Source organism: Acanthochromis polyacanthus, chromosome 3, assembly GCF_021347895.1.
Source record: "Acanthochromis polyacanthus isolate Apoly-LR-REF ecotype Palm Island chromosome 3, KAUST_Apoly_ChrSc, whole genome shotgun sequence".
Taxonomy (NCBI): Eukaryota; Metazoa; Chordata; class Actinopteri; family Pomacentridae; genus Acanthochromis; species Acanthochromis polyacanthus.
In genome coordinates, this window is record NC_067115.1 from 24,631,722 (window position 1) to 24,653,781 (window position 22,060).

Here is a 22,060-nt window from a genome sequence, read left to right on the forward strand (position 1 = left end):
TGTATAGACGGGATTTTGTGGGTTTAAAGATGTAAAATGTAAAAAAATAAAAAAAAGTGTGTTAATGTGTTGTAGGAGCCCCAAACCCAGTCTTCAGCTGAGGAGAGACACAGTCACGCCATGGCGCTGCAAGCCTTAGAGAGACAGGCAAAAGAAGATCTGCTGTCTGAGAGGAACAGACTTCAGACAATGCACCACCTGGAGCTCGGTAACACACACACACACACACACACACACACACACACACACACATAAACACACACACACACATAAACACACAACAGGCATTAGCATAAGCGGGCGTCAACACAGCCGCACGAACAAAAAAACCGAGCGCACACACACGGAGACACGCACACATCGAGATTTAAAATTCAACAGTGAAGTTGCTATTGCCATGGATACCCTTCACCATGGCAACAGCAAGAAGGGTGCCTGTAACAGTGGGCCAAATTGATTTTGTTTTCTGTATGGCTTTTTATTTTTTGCAGATAAGCAGCGTGCAGAGTTGACCCAGCAGCACACGGAGTGGAGCCGGCAGATGACCCAGAGACACATGCAGCAGATAGAAGACCTGCAGGCCCAGCTACAGGCGCACACACAGATGATGGCTCTGCAACAGGTGACACAAACACACACACACACCGTGCAGAATGTGTCACACAAACAGTCTCTTTATCTGTGTGTCGGGGAGTGGGGGGGCCTGTAACTCGCTGGTGTAATCTGCCTCTGTGTGCACACTCAAGCAAATCACAGCAGTTTCAGAAGTGATACCATTATCCGCCTCATGAATAAAATCCTCTGTGTCTGTGGGATTAAGCCAGCGCAGCACATTACTGCACGTAGCAGAACGAACCATTTTTAAAAAAATAACTTCTGAAACTCCACCGTGATGCAGATTCACAGCATGTGTCTACTGTGTTTCTGTGGACGTGAAGGATCTGAAGCAGCAGAACCAGTATCAGGTGTTTGAGCGACAGCTGGACGAGAGCCGCTGTGCCATGCTGGAGCTGCAGAGGGAAAACGCAGCACTAAAGAAGCAGTTAAAGGAACGGTAAGGAGATTTAACCTGTTTTTATGCCACCTTTCAGGGCTGCCGCTATCGATTATTTTCATTTTTGATTGATCTGCTGTCATTTTGGTTGATAAATGTTAGAAAATAGTGATAAAAATACAGGACATACACTACTGTTTGAAAGTTTGGGGTCACTTAGAAATGTCCTCATTTTTGAAAGAAAATCAGTTTAGATAACATTAAATGAATCAGAAATACAGTCTAGACATTGTTATTGTGGTAAATGACTATTCTAGCTGGAAATGTCTGATTTTTAATAGAATATCTTATTAAATTTGGGTGGTTATTTAGTTGACATTTTATTCCTATCCAGTCGTTTTTTATTAATAAGTGATTGGAATTATGGAATTTCTAAAGACATGATCATAATGAACATAAAAAAAACGTTGGTTTTTTTTACTGTTAATAAAAATGTATGCAAGATATATCCTATGGACTTCAAAAGTTCCTGAATTATATATTGACTCACAAACTTTTGCACAGTAGTGTATTCAAATTTAAAGTTAAAAACACAAAGAATTACTGCGTGCTATGTGGAGCTACCATACAAGATAAAGAGAAGCAGTTTCAGTGAATACAGAAGCAGTAACTTAAAATAAAGATCACCAGTTAGCTTAGCATAAAATAAAGACTACAAACGGGCAACACAGCTGGTTTTATCTGAAGGTAATGAAACAACAGTGAGTGAATTAAACCTAGAGTGGTAATTAGTGAGCTGGTCGCTATGTTTTCTACTTTGGGTGCAGCTCAGCCAGCTGCGTCTCCCTGGTAACTGTTTTTATGTTAAGTTAAAGTAACCGTCTCCTCTTATCTGACGCGCAGCAAGACGGCAAATTTCCCAAATTTCCTCTTTGAGACATTTAGGGGGGAAAACAAGACAGCACATGCTGACAAAAACCGCGTGAAGCTGCGATAGCACAGCTGGTGTTGTTCTCATGTTGTGAGTCTGTCTGCATCACTCTGACAAAATGTGGACACCTACCTTAGCAGAAACTACCACAAAGGAAATTTGGCAGATGTTTATCCACTTTAGAAAAAAACTAAAAACAGAGAAAATATTCTAATAAAGTCCAAAAACAACAACATTTTCATTGTATGTTTATGGAAAAATGCTGTTATTTTACAGACTTTTCCTCAATGATCGTCATAAAGCACCTTTTAATAAACCGACAGACCCAAAAGTTCCGCAGTGAAATAGTTCTATTTTAAACATTTGGCATGAATTACTACAGTCAGTAAACACTTCTATCAACAATTCATGCACAAAATGTTCAATTAACAGTCTTATTTCGGATTTGATTTGAAAACACTTCAGTTTCATTTATTCAGATGAAAAATTATTCGCTAATCATTCTGCAGAGCCTCTTAGGAGGAACGGCATTCCTCTGTGTTATGGCCAGATTGTTGGCTGCAACTTAAATAGAACACCAACACAGGAGTGTTCATAAATAAGAGTTTTATAAGCATGTTCAGTAAATATTACAGGGAACAAAGTGTAAAAATATAAGTAGACATTAAATCTCAAGCAGGAAGTGTGTGGTGACAACACAGACTCCCCAGAGGAAAAGCTGTAAATTGATGGTTCTGAATATGTAATTACAGACAATTTGGTCACTTCACGTAAATATATACGTAATAAAAGAAAGAAAAAAAACTGTGTAACATAGGATATTTTCTGTGAATAAAAAATAGAAAGAAATATAATTTTTCACTATTAGCTGTAATATTTAAAATGACTGTTGGGTTATTTATTTACAAGTAAGGTTTGTAATTTTACAGACTTTTTTTTAGTACAAGACCACTGTAAAAGATTTGGATTAATTTTTCTTAAGTGACATTAAAGCTGTTGCAGGTGTTTGGACACTACTGTTGAAAAGTTTGGGGTCACTTAGAAATGTCCTTATTTTTGAAAGAAAAGCAGCTTTTTTCAATGAAGATAAATTAATCATAAATTCAGTCTAGACAGTGTTAATGTGGTAAATGACTATTCTAGCTGGAAACAGCTGATTTTTAATAGAATATCTACATAGGGGTACAGAGGAACATTTCCAGTAGCATTAGAACATACCTGTGTTCTAATGCTACATTGTGTTAGCTAATGGTGTTGAAAGGCTAACTGATGATTAGAAAACTCTTGTACAATTATGTTAACACACAAATAAAAGTGTTCCCGGCTGGGTGACCCCAAACTCTTCAACGGTAGTGTGTGTCTGTGTTTTTATGGACAGATTTTGCCAACATGATACTGCGGCTGTACAAGGTACAGTTCTGAAATTTTACAGATGCGTAGCTGAGAACATGAAGGTTGCGTAATTACAGTCCTGACACATGAACGCTGTGCAGTAACTTGTGGTCGAATCACGCCAAACACAACAACGGTCATTCCAGCCCAGCACTCGTTTCTCCATTCTCACATCATTACTCACTGTGGATCGAACCATTTTTGCACTTTATTTTTCATCTTAGCTACACACTTGTATGGTTTTTCTGACGGCATCCTGCGTGGTTGTGACAAAATGTTGACAAAATCTGTCCACAGATATCCAGAAAAACAGCCGCCAAAGCATTCAAACCCGCCACGACACACACACACAGACTCACAAGATGAAAACACCACCAGCAGGTAATAATATAATGCTTACTACTGAGCGCTCACGGTTCTGAATGTCAACATGGTGACGGACATCGTGGCCTGAGTTGTATTGTTGTCTGATTACTACATGCTATTGTACTGAAAAATAGATTTAGATTTATTGCATATGCAAACAGAGTCTTTTTAAACCTGTAAAGGGTTTTTTACACTTAGGCAGCATAAAATAAAGTGACAAAATATGTTCAAGTGCACTTCTTTTGAGTATATTTGTGATTTTCCGCATTATTGTGTAGTGGTTTGTGTGAAAACCACAGCTGCTACAATAGATACTACACAGAAATTAGATCTAGTATAGCAGTAAGCAATGGAAATCAGCAAGGCTTAATGGATCCTGTCATTTACAGGATCCCCGATGTCTGGTCTAGTAGACCAACTTATCATAACTGTTTTATTGGATCAAAGAGGCCATGACCATTATTTCAGTCCTTCCCTTGTATATGTTTGTCCTTCCCAGGTCAGTGCAGAAGAATTCAGAGGCCGAAGAGAAAGAAGAGGAAAGCACAGAGCTGAGGAAGAAGAGAGACGCCCAGCTGGAAGAAGAAGCACAACGTCTGAAGGAGGAAGTGGAGAAACTGAGGGTGGAAATGGAGAAACTGGAGGAATCCCAGAAACACTGGGAGGAGAGGAAAGACGAGGACATAAAGGAAGAGGAGCTGGACGAGGAGAAGAAGAAGGAGCGGGAGGAGGAGAAGAGGAGGGAGGAGGTGGAGGAGATCAGGAGGGAGCACAAGAAGGAGATGCAGAGTCTGGTCTCTGAATACAGCAGCGCTCAGACTCACCTGCAGGCTCGAATAGTGGCTCTGGAGAACGAGTGAGTAGAGGACAGACACGAGGAAACACAACCAACCGGGAAAGTACTGGGGTTGAACCGTGGGTGAACATCAGCGCAGGTATGTGAGAAAGTTTTTGTGTTTCTGTATATGATTTAACTGCAGATTGCGTGAGCGGGAGGAGCGGTGCAGGAGGAGGGAGACTCGGTGTGACGATCTGCAGCTGGGGAGACTCCAGGAGAGACTGACGGAGAGAGACCAGCTCATCAAAAGATTGGTGGTGAGAAGTCAAAGTCTGTATTCACTCTAGACCAGGGGTGTCAAACATACGGCCCGCAGGCCAAAGCCGGCCAGTCAGAGGGTCCGGTCCGGTCAGTGGGACGACTTTGCAAAGTGTAAAAATTACAGACACGACATTAACTGCAGTTTTTCAGTTAAAGTTACTGCTATTTTAAATTTGTCCACTGCTCGACCAAAAAAATAAGTCACAGTCTAGTATTTCATTGGACCGCCTTTAGCTCTGAGAACGACACACATTTGTCTTGGCATTGTTTCGATAAGCTTCTGCAATGTCACCGCATTTATTTCTGTCCAGAGTTGCATTAGTTTTCTACCAAGATCTTATATTGATGATGGGAGTGTTGGACAAAGTCTTCTCTAGAAAATCCCAAAGATTCTCAGTGGGGCTGAGGTCTGGACTCTGTGGAGGAAAATCCATGTGTGAAAATGATGTCTCATTCTCCCTGATCCACTCATTCTCAATGTGAACGCCATGAATCCTGGCATCGCCATCTTGGAACTTGTCCATGTCATCAGGGAAGAAAAACTCCATTGATGTAAAGACCTGGTCATTCAGTATATTCAGGTAGTCAGCTGACCTCATTCTTTGGGAACATAACGTTGCTGAACCTGACCAACCCGAGATCACAACCCTAACCCCCACAGACTTGTAGGCACTAGCCATGATGAGGTCATCACTTCATCTGCCTCTCTTCTTACCCTGATGCCCCCATCACTTTGGAACAGGGTAAATCTGGACTCATCAGACCACATGACCTTCTTTCATTGCTCCAGAGTCCAATCTTTATGCTACCGAGCAAAATGAAGCCTTTTTTTCTGATTATCTTCACTGATCGGTGGTTTTCTTAGAGCTACGCAGCTGTTTTAATCCTTTGAGTTCCCTTTGCATTGTGCGTGTGGAAATGCTGTTACTTTCACTATTAATCATAGCTGTAAGTTCTACTGTTGATTTCCTACGATCATCTAAGAGTTTGTTCCGATCACATTTGTTCCTCAAAGATGATGGTTTACCACTATTCTTCAGGTTTTAATATTGTGTTGGACGGTTCTTAACTTAACTCTTGATTTTAGTAGTTTCAGAAATCCCCTTGCAGGTCAATAATTTGACCCTTCTGAGACAGATTAACATCCTTTCCATGACCACATGATATGTCTTCTGACATGGTTGTTTAAGAAAAGAGAAGCTCCTCACTGCATCAACTAGGGTTAAATAAGTTGTTGCAGCTGAAACGTATTAATCACTGCAGTAATTATCCAATGAATGTCTCTTACCTATTTGCTAGTTAAAACCAATTGGTGACTTTTTTTTTGGACAGGCAGTGTAATTATTTTTTTTGCATAAATTGAATACATTTACAAGGCAGGGAGATAACATTTCCCTTAACTGTTCCCATTTAGTTTGTATGTTGGAAATGAATGTAAATTTAAATTACTTTCTAGATCTTGACAAGTTGTTTGAAAAAGAGAATGGATGGATGGATAATCTTTAAATGGTTGGATTGTCCCTGTATGCGACATTATGCAAAAGCAGCTCATTGAAACATGTTTGTGTCATATACTGTGTTCCAAAGGCAACCGATATTCCTCCATGTAGGCTGTGGAAGAAGAACCTGATTTCACTTTCCAGTCAGCTGTATCTGTGGTAATAATGTATAAAGAGTAAAGACTTAATTTGCCCTCACCAGCCAAACAGTCAGGATATTTTAGACGTTATGCTTGACCTTGGAAACCATTTCACACAGTTCCCGTTGGCAGATTTAGTTTGCTCAGGAGCCATGTCACTATAGCTGTTTATTAATCTGAGCATCTCTGTGTTCTGCATGTTGAGCCTGGGCGACATCCTAGTGCTTAGAAACTCTTCCTGGTTTGTTTCCCCGCAGGGAATTTTGTTGCTGAAGCTCTCTGTCCTCCATGTTTTCTGTCTGCATCTCAGAAGTTGCCATCAAGTAATGGCAAATACCAACATCTGTCATTCAGAGTGGTAATCAGCATCAAGCATCATCCAAACGTCGTCCCTACAGCGACAGTGTCAGTCATTCTTGGAGCCAGTTAGCAGTGTCGTGCCCACGGGTTGATGTAAAAATGTAATTACTGTAACTACTCAGACTTGATCTAATTGGAGCAGTGTCTTGGTGAATCATCAGTGGTCATGTGCGCGTAGGAGAATATTGCATCTTTGAAAAGTGTCCTCTGACAGATTGCCGCGTCAACCATCTGTGTGGCATGAGGCAGTTTAGCAAACAAGCACACCCTGCAGACACAGCACAAACAAAACAACAACAAGAGCACCAATAATGAATAAGGCCAATGAAAGTCCTTCCTCGTCCTCCTTCCCTCCAGGAAGAGAGGCATCAGCTGCAGCTCCACCCTCCTGTTGCCGGGGACAACAGCACCCTCAGGCTCCGTGACAGCAGCAAGTCCCGCCCCGGGAGCGTCACGCCAACCATGAGGGTGAGTTTGTCTGTTCGACTCATGCACATAATGTATTCGTCAAAGCGAGACCGCCAGAAGGGCTTGGTGGGTCGGAGCCAACTTCTGTTTGTGTGGCACGAGGCGGTAAAATGCACGAGCTCGCCCACTCGACACATCGCAGCTCGTCGTAAAGACGGGCCTCCTCGGTGTAATAACTCCATCACACTGCTATTAATTACACTGTGTTTGGACGGGAAAGATACAGAAGTGTATGTGAGTGGTAACTGATGGCAAGTTTATTTATGTCTTATATCTTCAATTGATGCGATGTCTGTCTCAACTTGATTTGATATCCGTTTTAATGAAATACTTTGCATGCAAATATGACTATATGTAATTTGCAGATGTCATGCTTGAGAAGCTACACTACAAAAAAATGTGGTGCTAAAACAAATGCGTCTCAGCAGCCTAAATCATCATTTGAGGCTGCAACTGAGAGCAAACAGCGTTTATTTTTCCTGTACTCATTTTCAGATAAGTGACTACACACCAGTTGGGATTGTAAATCTGGATAAAAGCTAAAACACAGCGTCACCTCCAACCTCATGTGATGGATGCAGGCTACAGATGTTTGGTTTATCGCCATAAAGTTGTTACTCGGGGCGTGTTTTAGTATCAATGCTACTTGTTTGAGAAACCATGAAGCTTGGTCTTCCGCAGTAACAGCTACACATCTACTACTTCTAAGAACTAATTCCAATAAAGGACACAGCTCATGATAGTTAGCATTACTCTGCCAAGGAACGTGGCAGAGTTATGTGACGATCGCGTACATTTGTAAGTCCGTCTGTTATTCCGTCTGTGTGCAACATTACTCAAAAATGGACTAACAGATTTTGATGAAATTTTCAGGGAAGGTCAGAAATGATACAAGGATCAACTGATTAGATGTTGGCAGTGATGCAGCTTATAGTCTGGACAGATTTGTTAAAGATTTCTGTATCATTGCAAGATAGCGGCACAAACAGTGAACACTACATCAGCTGCCTGATGACAGTCACATGATGGCGATCCTACTACAAATCGACCGCTACAGACTTATCTGGACTTACCCATCGGAAATCATACAAGGAATAATAGATTAAATTGTGGGGGTGTTTCTGAGTCCAATCAATTCCCGCTACATATTTAGGCCATGCAATTCGGTATCCGTACATAACGTACACATGCATAACACACGCCTGTGCTCAGGGTAAGGTCAGTTTGTTTGTAAATACATCTACATTGAATGGCCACATTCTATGTTACTGTGATTTCTGATCATCAGTAACCAATAAACAAATACTGCATTTCTAAAAAAAAAATATATATATATATATATATATATATATATATGTATAAAGTCCTGCATTTCTGACAATGCCGTATGGGGGAATGAGCAGCCTTGGCGGAGTACTGCTCTCTCTGGGTTCTTTTCTTGTTAATAATGTAATCATTTTAAAATAGATATAAATAGGCTTAAACATTTCCTTGACAACTGGGCACTGCAGATTTTAGGAGAAGTTACTTGAATTTGAGAGAACTGTGTTTTTGTAAAGGACTATTTTCAGCTGAGGATTAATACACATTTGGAAATAAATGAGTGATTGACCCAAAATAAACAACAGAGGTCGTGTTTGTCACAAAAAGAAACATATGGCTCACTGATTTTGCTATGAAATAAATAACATTAATAAAGAGCTTTGGAAGTGCAGAGGAAAGCGCTACATCATGGTTGGGATATACAGGGTGTCCCAGAGAATTTGACGTCATTTCGCAGGCCAATAATTTTGGAAATTCTTGTTGAAATAACCTCAAATTTTCACAGAATGTACAGAAACAGATCAAGATGTTTTATCTAATATTTATTTTTGTTCTGTTTTCAGGTTGAGCCTTGCCGTTCACTCCCAAAGAGAAGTCATTTTGCGTGTTGGAATATGCTGATGTTGATGATGGTCTACCAGATCCTTCAGCCCTGCATAAGCAGCCTTCCTCTTTAAATTGTTGGTACCAAGTCCAAATTTGCTTGCCAGTTGGTGAAGTTTTTGCAAATTTTGTATTGAAGGCACGCTGCACAGTCTTGGGTGAGTGTGTACGAGCATATTCCAAGACGCAAAATGACTTCTCTTTGGGAGTGAACGGCATGGCTCAACCTGAAAACATTAAAACATTAAATATAAAATCTTGATCTGTTTCTATACATTCTGTGAAAATTTGAGGCTATTTCAAGAAGAATTGCCAAAATTATTGGCCTTCGAAATGACGTCAGATTTTTTTGGGACACCCTGTATTTTGGGGTTTATTAGATCTGTCAACAGAAACTATTCTGATATAACACCCACAGTACGAGTGTTTGTTTCGTTGTTCGACACCTCCAGCAGGTACAAAACAGACTCCCGCGTACTAACTTAGAATAATAAACTTATTAGTGCAGCATTTTAGTGCTACACCTTCATCAGGCAAATAGTTTGGTGCAAAGGCAGAATCCATCTTAAATAGAGATCTGACTCTGCCACCAATGAGCAAAGTCCACATACACCTGGGAGATATGAGGCACCAAAAACGAAAAAAAACACATTCTGTACAGAGACATGAGAGACAACAGAGAGAAATGAGAAGAGAAGGAGTTGTTTGACACTAGAAAACATACTGCTAGTGTGAAAGTAGAGAAATAGCAGAATATGTGACCAAAAAACAAGAATAATGAACACACTGTTGCATGTTTTTTAAGAATCTCTCACCTGTATGTTGTCCTGACAGAGGAAGCGTGTGGAGTCGCCTCCTCGTGTCACCAGCATCTCCGGCGCCGGTACCTACGACAGGAGCGTCTTCCAGCCCCACTCCTCGTCCTCGTCTTCCTCCTCCTCCTCCATCCATCAGCACTCCTCCTCCACCCTGCCCCACCAGTCCTCCTCCCACCCCCAGACCTCCCCCCACTACTCCACCTCCTCTCTCCCGCACAAGCACACCTCCCTCTCCCTCAGCCAACATTCCTCCCCATCCCTACCCCACTCCACCAGGTCCCGGACCTCCTGCATCCCCCCCACCCCGGCGCCGACGGCTCCTCTCCCCGTCTGCCCCTCGCCTCAGACGGGCATCCGATACGTGTCCCCCTCCTGCCAGGAGCCACATGCACACCTGCAGGCCCACTCAATCAGGTACCGGCTGCACACTCAGAACCACGATGCGTTTGTTTCAGCTTGTAAAGGCCGAGGACAAAAGTCAATATAAAAGCCTAAATAAAGGAAAGGTAATACATACGACATATCTTTTACATCACAGGGTGAAGAGTACATTTACAGTGTCAGTCATGTCAAGGCAAAATGTCGAGTGAAAAACGTAACCCCTGAACATTTGTCTCTTCATAGAAATACGAGTATAGATAAATAAGACCCTTTAGATACCATATAAAATGTACTAAAGGAAGAGAAAAGCAGCGTGGATATTACTAGAATAATAATTCTTAGCAATATCATTATTTACACTGATGATAACTACGTGTAAATGATTTGCTAATGTAACTTGATTTAAGTATGTGTTACAGTAAAACCAGAGTCAAAAACTTTACTGTATATAGGTGACATAATGACACCTTGAAGAGTTTTGAACTTTGTCCTCTTTAGGAATTTTCAACACCAACATGTACCCAGTAAAAATACCAAAGCTTTTGTTTTGTTTAGAAATAGAATTGTGTTTTCTGTAATATCAATGTACGTTTCCTATTTTCACTTTTGTTCTATGTTTTTCTGGTTTGTGCCTCTTGATTTTTTGGGTTTTTTTTTTTTTAAATTATTTTTAAAAAACCAAGCAAAGCACAGATATTGCCAAATGAATTAACATATACGGGTTGCATGAACATACATAGGAATTCCATCATGTACACGCTTGTTTACATTAGCACTATATGAAATGGAATATATATATATAATAGCAATTAATAAAAAATAAAACTGATGTATTTTTGCAACAGTGAGTTTTACAGGGTTAAGACCTGGCACTGCGCAAACTCGCTAAGACATATTCTTACATTTTTACATATTGTAGTGAATTTTTTGGAGTATTTTTATTTGCTTTACATCAATATAACCCTTAAATTCCAAGTTTTAATAATATGCATTGACTTTTGTCTCAGCTACTACAATATATTGTTTAAAAGTGCAATAAGTCTAAAAGCCCTCAAATTTGTAAATATATAATAAAAAGTAGCACAATATCCTGTGGGTTTGTTTATAATAAAGATTTTTGGTATGTGCGCTTTATTGTTTATTTTTACAAACCGATCACTGCAACAAAAAAGTGCTCTGAGACATGGTAAATGTGTGAAATATTAGAGAAACTCCTCAGATTTTATTTGCAAAAAGAATGATCAATCTATCTTATGTGGTTTCAAATCTACCACCAATCAAAAATGTATTTGCAATCGTAGAGCCAGCGCTAAGATGGGCTCTAGTCTGTAGGGTTAAAGAAATATCGGTCTTCACAAGTTAAAAAAAAAGTAAGTCATAAATGTGCAGCTTCCCCAGTGTTCTGGTCTTAAACTATCCTTGAAATGCTCTGAACCTTGGCGTAGTGACGGTTAAACAAGCCACCGTGTGTGTGTGTGTGTGTGTGTGTGTGTGTGTGTGTGTGTGTTGTGTTTTGCAGGGGCCCGTACCTGGAGCAGAGGGGGACTGAAGGGCTGAAGCAGGAGTGGTTCACCAAATACTTCTCCTTCTGAGCACAAAACACACATGAACACACACACAGCAGCCGCAAGTACATCTCATATACAGTTCATCGCTTCTTATACACATCGGTTTGCTTCCCGCACACATACACAACTTTTACAGACACATTTACATTAACGGACATACAGGCTCATCACCAGCAAGGCCATCTCAAACATTGCCTCAAAGCTCAACCAAAAAGTGCTTCTCAAACACATGCCTGACCTCTTCTCAGAACATAAGGCCTGCCGGATCTTGTTTGTATAGTTTGGAATGTCTCCATAACTTTTTTTAAAAAGGCAGTCTTCCTTTTTTTAACGCAACTGTTGCTCTGATCTCATCACACGGTCACTCCAGGCAAGTGTACATTTCCTAAAATCAAACAACAAAGTGTCTCTTTTGAGTATGGAAGCATTCGACATATTCAACCAAGATCCACATCAAAACGGACACACACGACTCACCATACCAAAATGAAGCTTGTTTCAATGCAAAAATGTATAAATATCTTAATGAAGAAATTGAATAAAATATTTTGTTTTTCTAAGTGCTTCTTCTTCATGTACTGGAACGAAAAAAACCTTTAAGCCTTGTTGTTGCTGTAAATGTGTATCAGATAATTCTGAAACTATTAAGTGTAGCAGCCTTGTGGAGTCTGTGAGGGAACAGATGCATCAAGTCGCATTAGCACCGAAATCAAAAAGACGAAAAGAGAATACTTACCAAAGTCCAGTGAAGCTGTGAGTCTGGCTCTACTGCTTCTCTCTGGATCAGAAAAACACCGTCACTGTTCAGTCACTGCCCCCCCAGCTGGACTACTCTGATGTGGGTTCAGGGCTCTTCGTTAGGTGCCACAAAACTGAAACGTTTAGATGTTATGGTGCTGGTACTGGAGCAGTAGGATGTGCAGTTTTAGTCTGTAAAATGTACCACTTACATGAAGAACTGCTCCCAGTCTCCTCTGCCATTTATATCAAGTTACACAATCTTATGCACTGCAAAATCTCAAAATCTTACCAAAGTCTATTTATCTTATTTTGAGTCAAAATGTCTCATCCCACTAGCCTAGCCGCACTAGACAACCCACGGCAACGAATTTAATTCTCTGCCAGGGTGGGTCTAGTTACCCTCCATAAGGCTCGAGGCTGGATTCTCCTAAAACTGGCCGGACCAATCACCATGAAGTGTAGAGTCAGAAGGCGGGCGTATTACAACTAAGTGACGACAGAGGCGCGACGATTCTGACAGAAACAACCGGAGCACAAAAAACGGTTATCTTTTGACTCGGCTTTGGCCACAGCCCTTAAAGATTTGAAGCTTAAATTCAACTTGAAAGATAAACAAAGGACGGCACTGAAGTGTTTCATTGAGAAGAAAGACCTATTTGGACTTATGTCGACGGGATATGGCAAATCCTTAATATACCAGTTGGCTCCGCTGGTTGGGAAGCTAATGGGACTGCTTCTAATTATTGCAAAAAAAAAAAAAAAAACACCAAAAATTACCATTAAATCCAGACAGATTCTGAATTTAACAGATATTCGAGTTAGTAATTTCAGTAAAAATGCAGGTAACTAAATGTATATCATTTTTATTGGCTAACATCTGTCAAACAAAATCTCTATCAGCACATTTTAGATCACCCACAGTTGACCGATGTGCGACATAAGTAAGGCAACGACAAATACATGTGCAAAAAAGCAAGACTGAAAACAGGATTAAAAAGTTTAAAATCAACACAAACTAAACACAAAATACTAGAAGCAAGACAAAAAGAATGAAACAAATGCAAAATGCTACGAATTAAGATCATTAAGAGCAACCAAAAGTCACTGAAAACATTTTTTAAGAGGAACAAGTCTGTCAGTTGGCAAATTTATAGTCTCAGGACTTTAATACCATCATATTGTTTAATCTTCAAATAAGATAAACTCCATCGATCTCAAGCAGGGAGGCTGTAACGTTTCAAAGTTTTCTTGCAAAATAGCAACATTCACATCTCTATTTTAAAAAATGTAAACTTGCCTGCTTCACCTGTACATTGGACAGCAGATCCCCCATTTTGACATTTTTTTAAAGATCTGATTCAACAGATTATTTGGAGTTTCATATGACCAGATCTTGCCTGCTCTGTTTTTCTAACCTAATTTCCTCACGTGCAGTCTTTGCAGCTCGGTTCTCGATGAAATGATCGTTTTCATTATTAGCTAATTAAAAAAATAGCTAATGGCTTAATCATCCCGCCCATTAAAATTCAGAAAATAATCACCATTTTCCACAGCCAAAGGCGACGTCTTAAAATTCCTCTTTCAACCTGCATCAGAAAGCAGCAAATCTGAGAAGCTACAACCAGAGAATATTAAACATTTTTGCTGAATAGATGAGTTATAAGAGTTGGTGATTAACGTCCACCATTCCAAAACTAATTTTTAGCACAATACCGTTACAAAGATCTACAAAAATCCACCACCAAAATGTATTAAAAACACTTTTTTCTGCCTTTCTATTTAACATGCATAACTCAGCAAAATAAACAGCGAAAAACAAGCTCCATAAATACACAAATACATTGTTTTCAGGCAGTCATTTTAATAACTTTCATAAGAAGACAGCTCTTTGTACATGGCTCTCTAAAGAACCTTCATCTCTGCCAGTAGGATCAATAATCGTCTTTACAAGCCTGAGTTTAATAAAGCAGACAAACGTACTGCAGAGTGAAGGAAGCTGAAATCAGATGACCCAAATGCATTGCACCTTCTTCATACTAAAAACAAAACAAAACAACTATATGAGCCTTCTCACACCTAATTTGTTCAGCACTCACATACTACTGAAACATGGGGCAGTTCTGCAGCGCCTCTGTGGCAGAGCTGTACTGGAGAACGTTGTCATAGAAACCAGTGAGCTCCTCTCGCATGTCCTTGGCGCTCCTCCCTCCAGTGCCCCGGTACTTCATTGAAAGCAGCTTGGAGCACAGGTAGTGGAGCCACAGCACGTTGGTACGGGGGTGGTAGTCGCTCCAGTTGTTTCTGGAAGAAGACAAAAACAGCAGCGGGGGGATCGATAAATCGCTGCTGCACAACAATTCTGAGGTGTTGCTTTGACGCACGTGGAAGAGCAGAACGGTCCGCAAGGAGGCGGCTCTTGTGTGTTTAAGCAACAGTTCGACGTTAGAAAAAGCACGACTGGTTGCTGGATGTAGCTTCATATTTCACAGAAAGATGTGAGAAAAGGGATATGACGGAGCTTTTTAATCCTCCTGTTGTCATCATTTACGGGCACCAAAAAAATATTGCTTCCTTGTCTAAAAACAAAAAAAAAAAAAAAAAGAAAATTCAGCAAAAAATTCCACAAATTTCTAAAAATTTTCAAAACCTTTAGGAACAAAATTCCAATACTTATATTGGAATTTTAATATTAAAATTTCCTTTAAAAGTTGTATTTTTTAAAATCCCTCACATTTGGCGAGAAAATTCGTGCAAATATTTTCAAAAAATGAGAAAAATCTTCCAAGAAAAATCATAAAATATCTAAAGTGATTCCATATATATCAGTAAAATTTCCAAAATGTTTAAGAACATTCACATAAAAATCAACCAAAATCCAGCGAATTTCGCTGGATTTTGGTTGATTTTTATGTGAATGTTCTTAAAGAAAATTTTTAACATTGTTTTTCCACCAAAAATGTTTAAAGATTTCTCAAAAATGTTGAAAACTTGAACATGAGAAGTTTTACTGTGAAAATATATTTTTTCTCCCACATTTTCACACTTAAAAACGGGTTAATTTTGATCAACCCTAAACAAAATTGAGGAAAAGTCACAAAATTACAAACCCAAGATGGATCCATCTAATCAGTGGTACAAAAATAAAATACCTTCTACTTTGAAGTTTCTAATTGGCTGCTTTGATTCCCTACACATCAAATTGATTAATTTGGCAAAAATTCAATCAATAAAAAGGTTCCTGGAATATCTAGGCTCTATTTCCTCCATTTCCTATTTCCTCGGCTCTATGTGCTGCATTCTGATAGGTTGGAAGATGGAATCCAAAAAAAAAAAACAACCCCTCAATGAATAGTTTCTCAGTTATCTTTACACAAATATAATATAAATTGTCTATAATACTAACAGTGGAAAGAGGACTGAAATAGAGGTGCTTAATGATGTTCGTTACGGTCTGAGGAACAGCAGCAAAAGAAAGATAAAACCAGGGAGAAAATAAAACTGAAACCACACAGTACAATAAAGAGATGTGGAGAACTGACAGGTTAGAGTGAGGATGTTAGTCAGACAGTGAGGCTGTGGCAGTGGGGAGAGAAGAGAGAAGCAGCTTTCTAATGGGAGAGAAAACGTGCTATGCATCTGTTATCTCACTTCTCTCTGTTTTTGAGATGAGCAGCAGCGAAAATGTCTCCTGTTGGATCGGCTTGTCGGGCTTACAAAAGTCCTGGTCGATCCGTGCAAACACCTTCATGTTGAGCTGGATGATGGAATTTCTATACATATACAAAACTAATTGAAGAAGGATTCAGACTCCTGGGGTCATACACGAGACAAACTGAAGGAACAAATCCAGTCAACATGGAGGTAGAATATTCCATATCATCACTTTTGATAAGGCTAAATTACTCCAACATTAGCACAAAATAACAAAAAGTACCATTAAGACTACACGATCAATAAGCATCATTAGTGAGTAAGAGCAGGTAGTATGGTTAAAATACATTACATCTGAGACATTTAGAGGTAGGAAGGGACTATTTTCATGGAAGAAAAATGTCTAAATATGTGATTTTGATGCACAGAGATTATTTTTTAGGGGTTTAATCAAAGATGGGAGAGGCACTTCAAATTAGGAAAGCAAAACCTGAAATAGCCATTTATCAGAGCGAGCGAGTGGTGTTTTTCGATGGATACATAAAGTGTTTGGCATATGATCATACAGTATAAACATGATAAGACTCCACATTTTTTAATTGCAACGGTCGATGCAGGAGCTAAGAAAGACAAAGTAGAGGACGAGTTGCGGAGGAACAGATTAGGATAAAATTCATATTAATATTAATGAGACACTTTCACAGCACAGAGAAACTTCAGCTAATGGCGTACGATAAATACAAAACAATAAATGGACTGACCCATTTTCCTTTCTCATCAGTCTGTAGACTTCAAACTGGTAGTCGCCCTGGCCCAGGAAGAGGTCCTCATCATTTGAAATATCACAGGACACCGTCAGATCATCTGCAGAAAACAAAACACGAGCTCATCCCACTGCTCTCGATTTTTACTGCACATTACAAGCACAAAACTAGCTGTTTAAAATATAATTATGGCATAATAACCTCATTTTTACAGCACCCTTGAGAACAATGTTCACAAAAAGCTTTGACAGTTAAAACATGCAACACAGAAAATCATACAAGATATAGGAGACAAATCAGAGCAGTCAATTAAAAATAAATAGTAAAAATGACAATAAATTAAATGAATAATTAGCTAGATTAGCACTCATAACAAACAAAGGAACTAGGCAGTTTAAAAATTAGAGAACAAGATTGAGAGTTAAAGTTACAAATTAAAATTTTAAAAACAAGTAAGAGAATTAAAGAATTAGAGAGGCGACATCACACCAAAGAATCAGGCAGCTAAAAGTAAAACACAACAAAAAAGAACATCTAAAATAAACAGGACATAACACAAAATACAACACAAAAACTAAATAAAGCTAAACGTTAAACCTCACATAAAAGCAAGTCTGAAAAAGCGGGTTTTCAGAAGTGAATTAAAAGAAGTTACTGACTCTAATATGACAGCAGAAGGTTGGGCGCAAAAAATATCTCACCGATTTCTAGTCTGGACAGTGAATAGTCAATGATGTGGACCAGCACCCCCTTGGTTTCCACAGAGTGGGCTGTTCCATTTAGAAGGAAGCTCCCTGTCTTCTGCTTGGTTGTTTTTACCAACACGTTGCCCCAGTGGAGGTCCCTGCAGTAAACAGGACAGAGGGGATAAAGTTCTCCACCGTTACAAGACACCAACAAATCCTCCATCACACTCACACCACATTTACACCAACTGCATCACTGCGTTGGCTTACACCACGAAGTCCGATACCTGACTTGACTGAACGCCACATTTCTCTCCTGCTGAGGCAGAGCTCAAGTTCATCGCTTGAAGGAAAGATTAAAAGTATTTGTTGCCGTGTTAGACATGAAATTGCTTGCATGTGTGTTAATCAAAGATAACACAAAGGTATTCTCTACAGATTAACTTAAAACATAAGTTCAGAGACATCAGCTTTGCATCTATAGCAACTAGAGCTTAAATGATTAGTCAACTGATATTTAAATTAATCAACAATTTTTATAATTATTCAAATTTATTAAGCAAAAAGCCCACATTAACTGTTTCTACCTTCTCAATCTTCTGGCTTTCTTAATCATCATAAATAATACTGAAAGGTTTTAGTTTGCATGTGAGACAAAACTAGATGTTTGAAGAATCATCTTGGACTCTGCATTTTAGAAATTTTAAATACATGGTGTCATCTCCTGTTCTGGGTACGAAAGCAGTGATCAATCAAACTGTAGTGTAATTTGTGAATTTGTGTGTGACTGTACTCTACCTGTGTTCAAAGTGTAGCTCCTGCTCAGCAACAGCCAAGGCAGCAGTAACTTGGTGAAGGATGCTCTTTGCCACCCTTAAAGATGCAAACTTAAGAACACAAAACAGACTTAAATTAAAGGCTGCCTTTCACTCTTGCACCACTGAAACACTGCGGGATCATGAGCTATTAATGATTAGAAAATATAGTTCCTGTTGTTTCTAATCAGTACACAGCAATTGCAGAGACCAGAGGTTTTGTGAAGCTGATGAGCATCATCTTTCTGTATTTCCTCCAGCATGGATCTAATGTATGGTCTGGCTGACATTAAGTTGTAATGACTCAGTTCAAGAAAATATTATTTTTTAATGCATTCTGTCTTCATTAATGTTTGAGCACATTATACAGCTAGTGTGCAAGTGTAATGAGCTAAAGCCTGTGTAATGAGAGGAGAGCCGAGCTCGTCATGCTTCACTTTGAAGACAGAGCGCTTGAAACTGTCACTGAAACAGTGAAATTATAGTAGCATTTAAAATTTATCTTCAACAGTGGTACAGGGAAGGTGCAAGTCATCTGTCATGAGGATGTGGCCTACCGTTCCATTGCTGTTCTCCAAGTCGACGCCTCCAAAATCAAACTCCAGGATTACGAATAACTGATCCTTTTTAAAGAAATCTAGGCAAAGACACAGAGAAAAATCCAATGAAACAGTCTACCGGTAGAGCCAAATTAATAGGGAGCCAACTGTGGCGGTGGGCGTGGGAGAGCTCAGCTGCAGGGGAGAGTAGAGGAGGGCGGGTGGAAGCAGCGTCAGGTTAATTAACGCAGGTGTTATCGATTAGGCTCACCTGATTCTCTCCGCAGTAGCAGGCTGAAGGGGAGGAGAAAAAAGGACACAGACGGAGAGGAGGTGGGCTGGTGATGACCCACGAGTGGAGGACAGTTTACCGGGCGAGGTCCTGTGGAGCACCGGGCATAACTTGGAGACTGTTTACAGGACGAAGTCCGGTGGAGCGCCAGGCATAAGTGAGAGACTGTTATATTTTGTGTTGGCGAGTCAGCCAGTGAATAAAGTCCGTTTGATACTGCCAGCCTGCCGTGGTCATTGAGTGGACCTACAGACAGGTCACCTGTTACACTGGCACCCAGCCGGCACTCAGCGCGGCGAGATGTCTGTGCCACCGGCAGAGCCTGTGCAGCCAGCGGGGGCGTTGGCTCAGATGCTGGGGACCATCAGGGTTTATATTGTGGACTTATTGTACAAGCAATAATAGAGTCTAACAGGTCAAAGATAAGCACAGTTCATAGTACATTTGTGTAGGTAGATAGAGCCTATATTGAATACCCTTTAACTGCCTCTTAGTGAGAAAATGTGTTGAAATGGGAAATTGAGTGAAGAACAGTTTAAATATATCTATGCGGCGAGGCTTTCGGAGCAGGCGGCTGTGCATAGGCTACATCTTAACGCTCTCCGCCAGCGGTCGGAGAGGCAGACCCGCGTCCTCAAGCGGCTGCTGTCCCGGTCAGAGGGAATGCCTGGCTCCTCAGCCCCCTCCTCCTCCCCCATCTTCAGCGTGTCCCTGCAGAAGATGACGGTGGCGGACGATCCACAGTCCTTCTTGGATGTATTCCAGACGATGGCGGAGGCTTGCGGATGACCAGCGGTGGAGTGGGCAGTGCGTTTGCTTCTTTTATTAACGGGGTAAGCCCAGACTGCTGCACTCAGCCTGCCAGCAGCGTCCCGGGGAAGCTTCACGGACACACGGAAGGCGGTTCTCGACAGGATAGGCTTTTCGCTGGAGGACCACTGCCGCCGATTCCAGGGCACCAGGCTGGGGACGGGCGACCACCCGTTCCTGTACGCACAGCAGCTGAGGGATGCGGCGGCCAGGTGGCTGCAGCCAGGGGAAACCGCAGGGGAGAGTCGGCTGCTGGAAAAAGTGGTGGTGGAGCAGTTTCTGGAGGGGCTTCCGACGGAGATGGGCAACTGGGTGAGGTGCCATCGTCCGGTGGACCTGGACGTGGCGGTGACGCTGGCCGAGGACCATCTTGCTGTTCATCCGGGGGGCCAAGGACGGATGCTTCCAACGATCCCACCGATGCTGCGCAGGAAGCCTGTGGCCCAGCCGACGGAGGCGCCTCGCACGCCAGCAGCGCCTGTTCCGGCTCCCCGTGTTAACTTTCCCTATGTTCCCTCTCCCCGCCAGACTCCAGCTGCTGCGGACGCTGCTTCCAACCCCCGGGGGCTCCTCAAACGTCAGAACAGGAGTGCTGGAGGTGCGGGCAGTCTGGCCACACCCGCCGAGAGTGCCCACTCATGGAGGTCGGCCAGGTGGTTTGGGATGCTGGCACGCCAGCACCCTCTCCCGGTCCAGGTGGGACATACAGCGTTCCGGTAAGGATCCAGGGGGTGTACACCAGGCTATGGTGGATTCGGGCTGTAAACAGTCCCTGATTCACCAAAACCTGGTTCGACCCGGGCATTGGTGGTGGCATCCTGGGTGAGGATAAGATGTGTGCACGGGGATGTTCACAAATATCCTATTGTGCCAGTGGAAATTAGATTTAAGGGGAAAAAGCATATTATAAAGGCCGCAGTTAGCTCCCGCCTTACGCACCCCCTTATTTTGGGCATGGATTGGCCTGGGTTCCATGGAGCAGTGGTGAAGTGTATGGGAGTGCGTTCACGAGAGGTAGGGACGTGTGATATGTGTGCTGTGCTCAGTGGTGATTTGAGGTTGTCCGACACTGCAGAAGGGGAGGGGGAATCCGGGGGGCCTCGGCAGGAGGCTCCACGGGTTCCTGTCCTCCACCCCTTGGAAGATTTTCCTCTGGAACAGTCTCAAGATGATACTCTGCGCTCAGCTTTTGACCAAGTGATAAAGATTGATGGTCAGCTGGTGCACCCGGGCACAGCACTTACATATCCACATTTTGCATTGATCAGACACAGATTATACAGAGTGACTCGTGACACTCAGACACAGGATATAGCCACCCAATTGTTGGTACCAAAGTGTCGCCGGGAAACTGTTTTCCAGGAGACACATTACAACCCAATGGCTGGTCACATAGGGTATGAAAAATCACTCGACCGGATTATGGCCCGATTCTATTGGCCTGGCATTCGGGAAGATGTATGCCAGTGGTGTGCTTCTTGTCCCGAATGCCAGTTGGTTAACCAACCGGCCATCACACGGGCACCTTTGCGCCCATTACCGCTGATGGAGGTTCCATTCGAAAGAATTGGCATGGACCTCATCGGGCCATTTCACCGGAGCGCACGAGGATATCGGTTTGTGTTAGTCCTAGTGGATTACGCGACACGATATCCCGAAGCAGTGCCGTTGCGCACCATCTCTGCAAAGAGTGTTGCTCAAGCACTGTTTCAGGTCATCTCCGAGTTGGAATCCCCAAAGAGATTCTGACTGACCAGGGCACCTCGTTTATGTCACGAACACTTCGGGAACTTTATGAGTTATTGGGCATCAAGTCTATT

The 22,060-nt window shown here is 41.5% G+C and overlaps 2 protein-coding genes across 5 annotated transcripts in view; one reads left to right on the forward strand and one right to left on the reverse strand.

The window, feature by feature from the left end:
• Positions 1 to 12,502, forward strand: part of fam184b (family with sequence similarity 184 member B) — a 31,423-nt gene extending 18,921 nt beyond the window's left edge. Inside the window, exons 11-19 of one of the 4 annotated variants that reach the window (XM_051945377.1) lie at positions 76 to 208; positions 492 to 622; positions 939 to 1,054; positions 3,615 to 3,698; positions 4,183 to 4,539; positions 4,652 to 4,778; positions 7,139 to 7,249; positions 10,010 to 10,407; positions 11,894 to 12,502. In XM_051945377.1, the coding sequence (XP_051801337.1) occupies positions 76 to 208; positions 492 to 622; positions 939 to 1,054; positions 3,615 to 3,698; positions 4,183 to 4,539; positions 4,652 to 4,778; positions 7,139 to 7,249; positions 10,010 to 10,407; positions 11,894 to 11,966 (1,530 nt within the window). In that variant the 3' untranslated portion in view covers positions 11,967 to 12,502. The remainder of the gene's footprint in view (positions 1 to 75; positions 209 to 491; positions 623 to 938; positions 1,055 to 3,614; positions 3,699 to 4,182; positions 4,540 to 4,651; positions 4,779 to 7,138; positions 7,250 to 10,009; positions 10,408 to 11,893) is intronic. The other 3 variants (XM_051945378.1, XM_051945379.1, XM_022206888.2) reach the window with 3 other exon arrangements.
• A 1,028-nt stretch (positions 12,503 to 13,530) lies between these two features.
• haspin (histone H3 associated protein kinase) lies at positions 13,531 to 19,794 on the reverse strand (the record flags this gene model as incomplete). Its single annotated transcript, XM_051945392.1, has 6 exons — positions 13,531 to 14,984; positions 17,096 to 17,198; positions 17,800 to 17,942; positions 18,583 to 18,671; positions 19,157 to 19,236; positions 19,410 to 19,794. Coding segments are annotated over 6 exons (1,002 nt in total), but the record flags the coding sequence as incomplete, so codon positions are not given.
• Between the last annotated feature and the right edge of the window lie 2,266 nt (positions 19,795 to 22,060).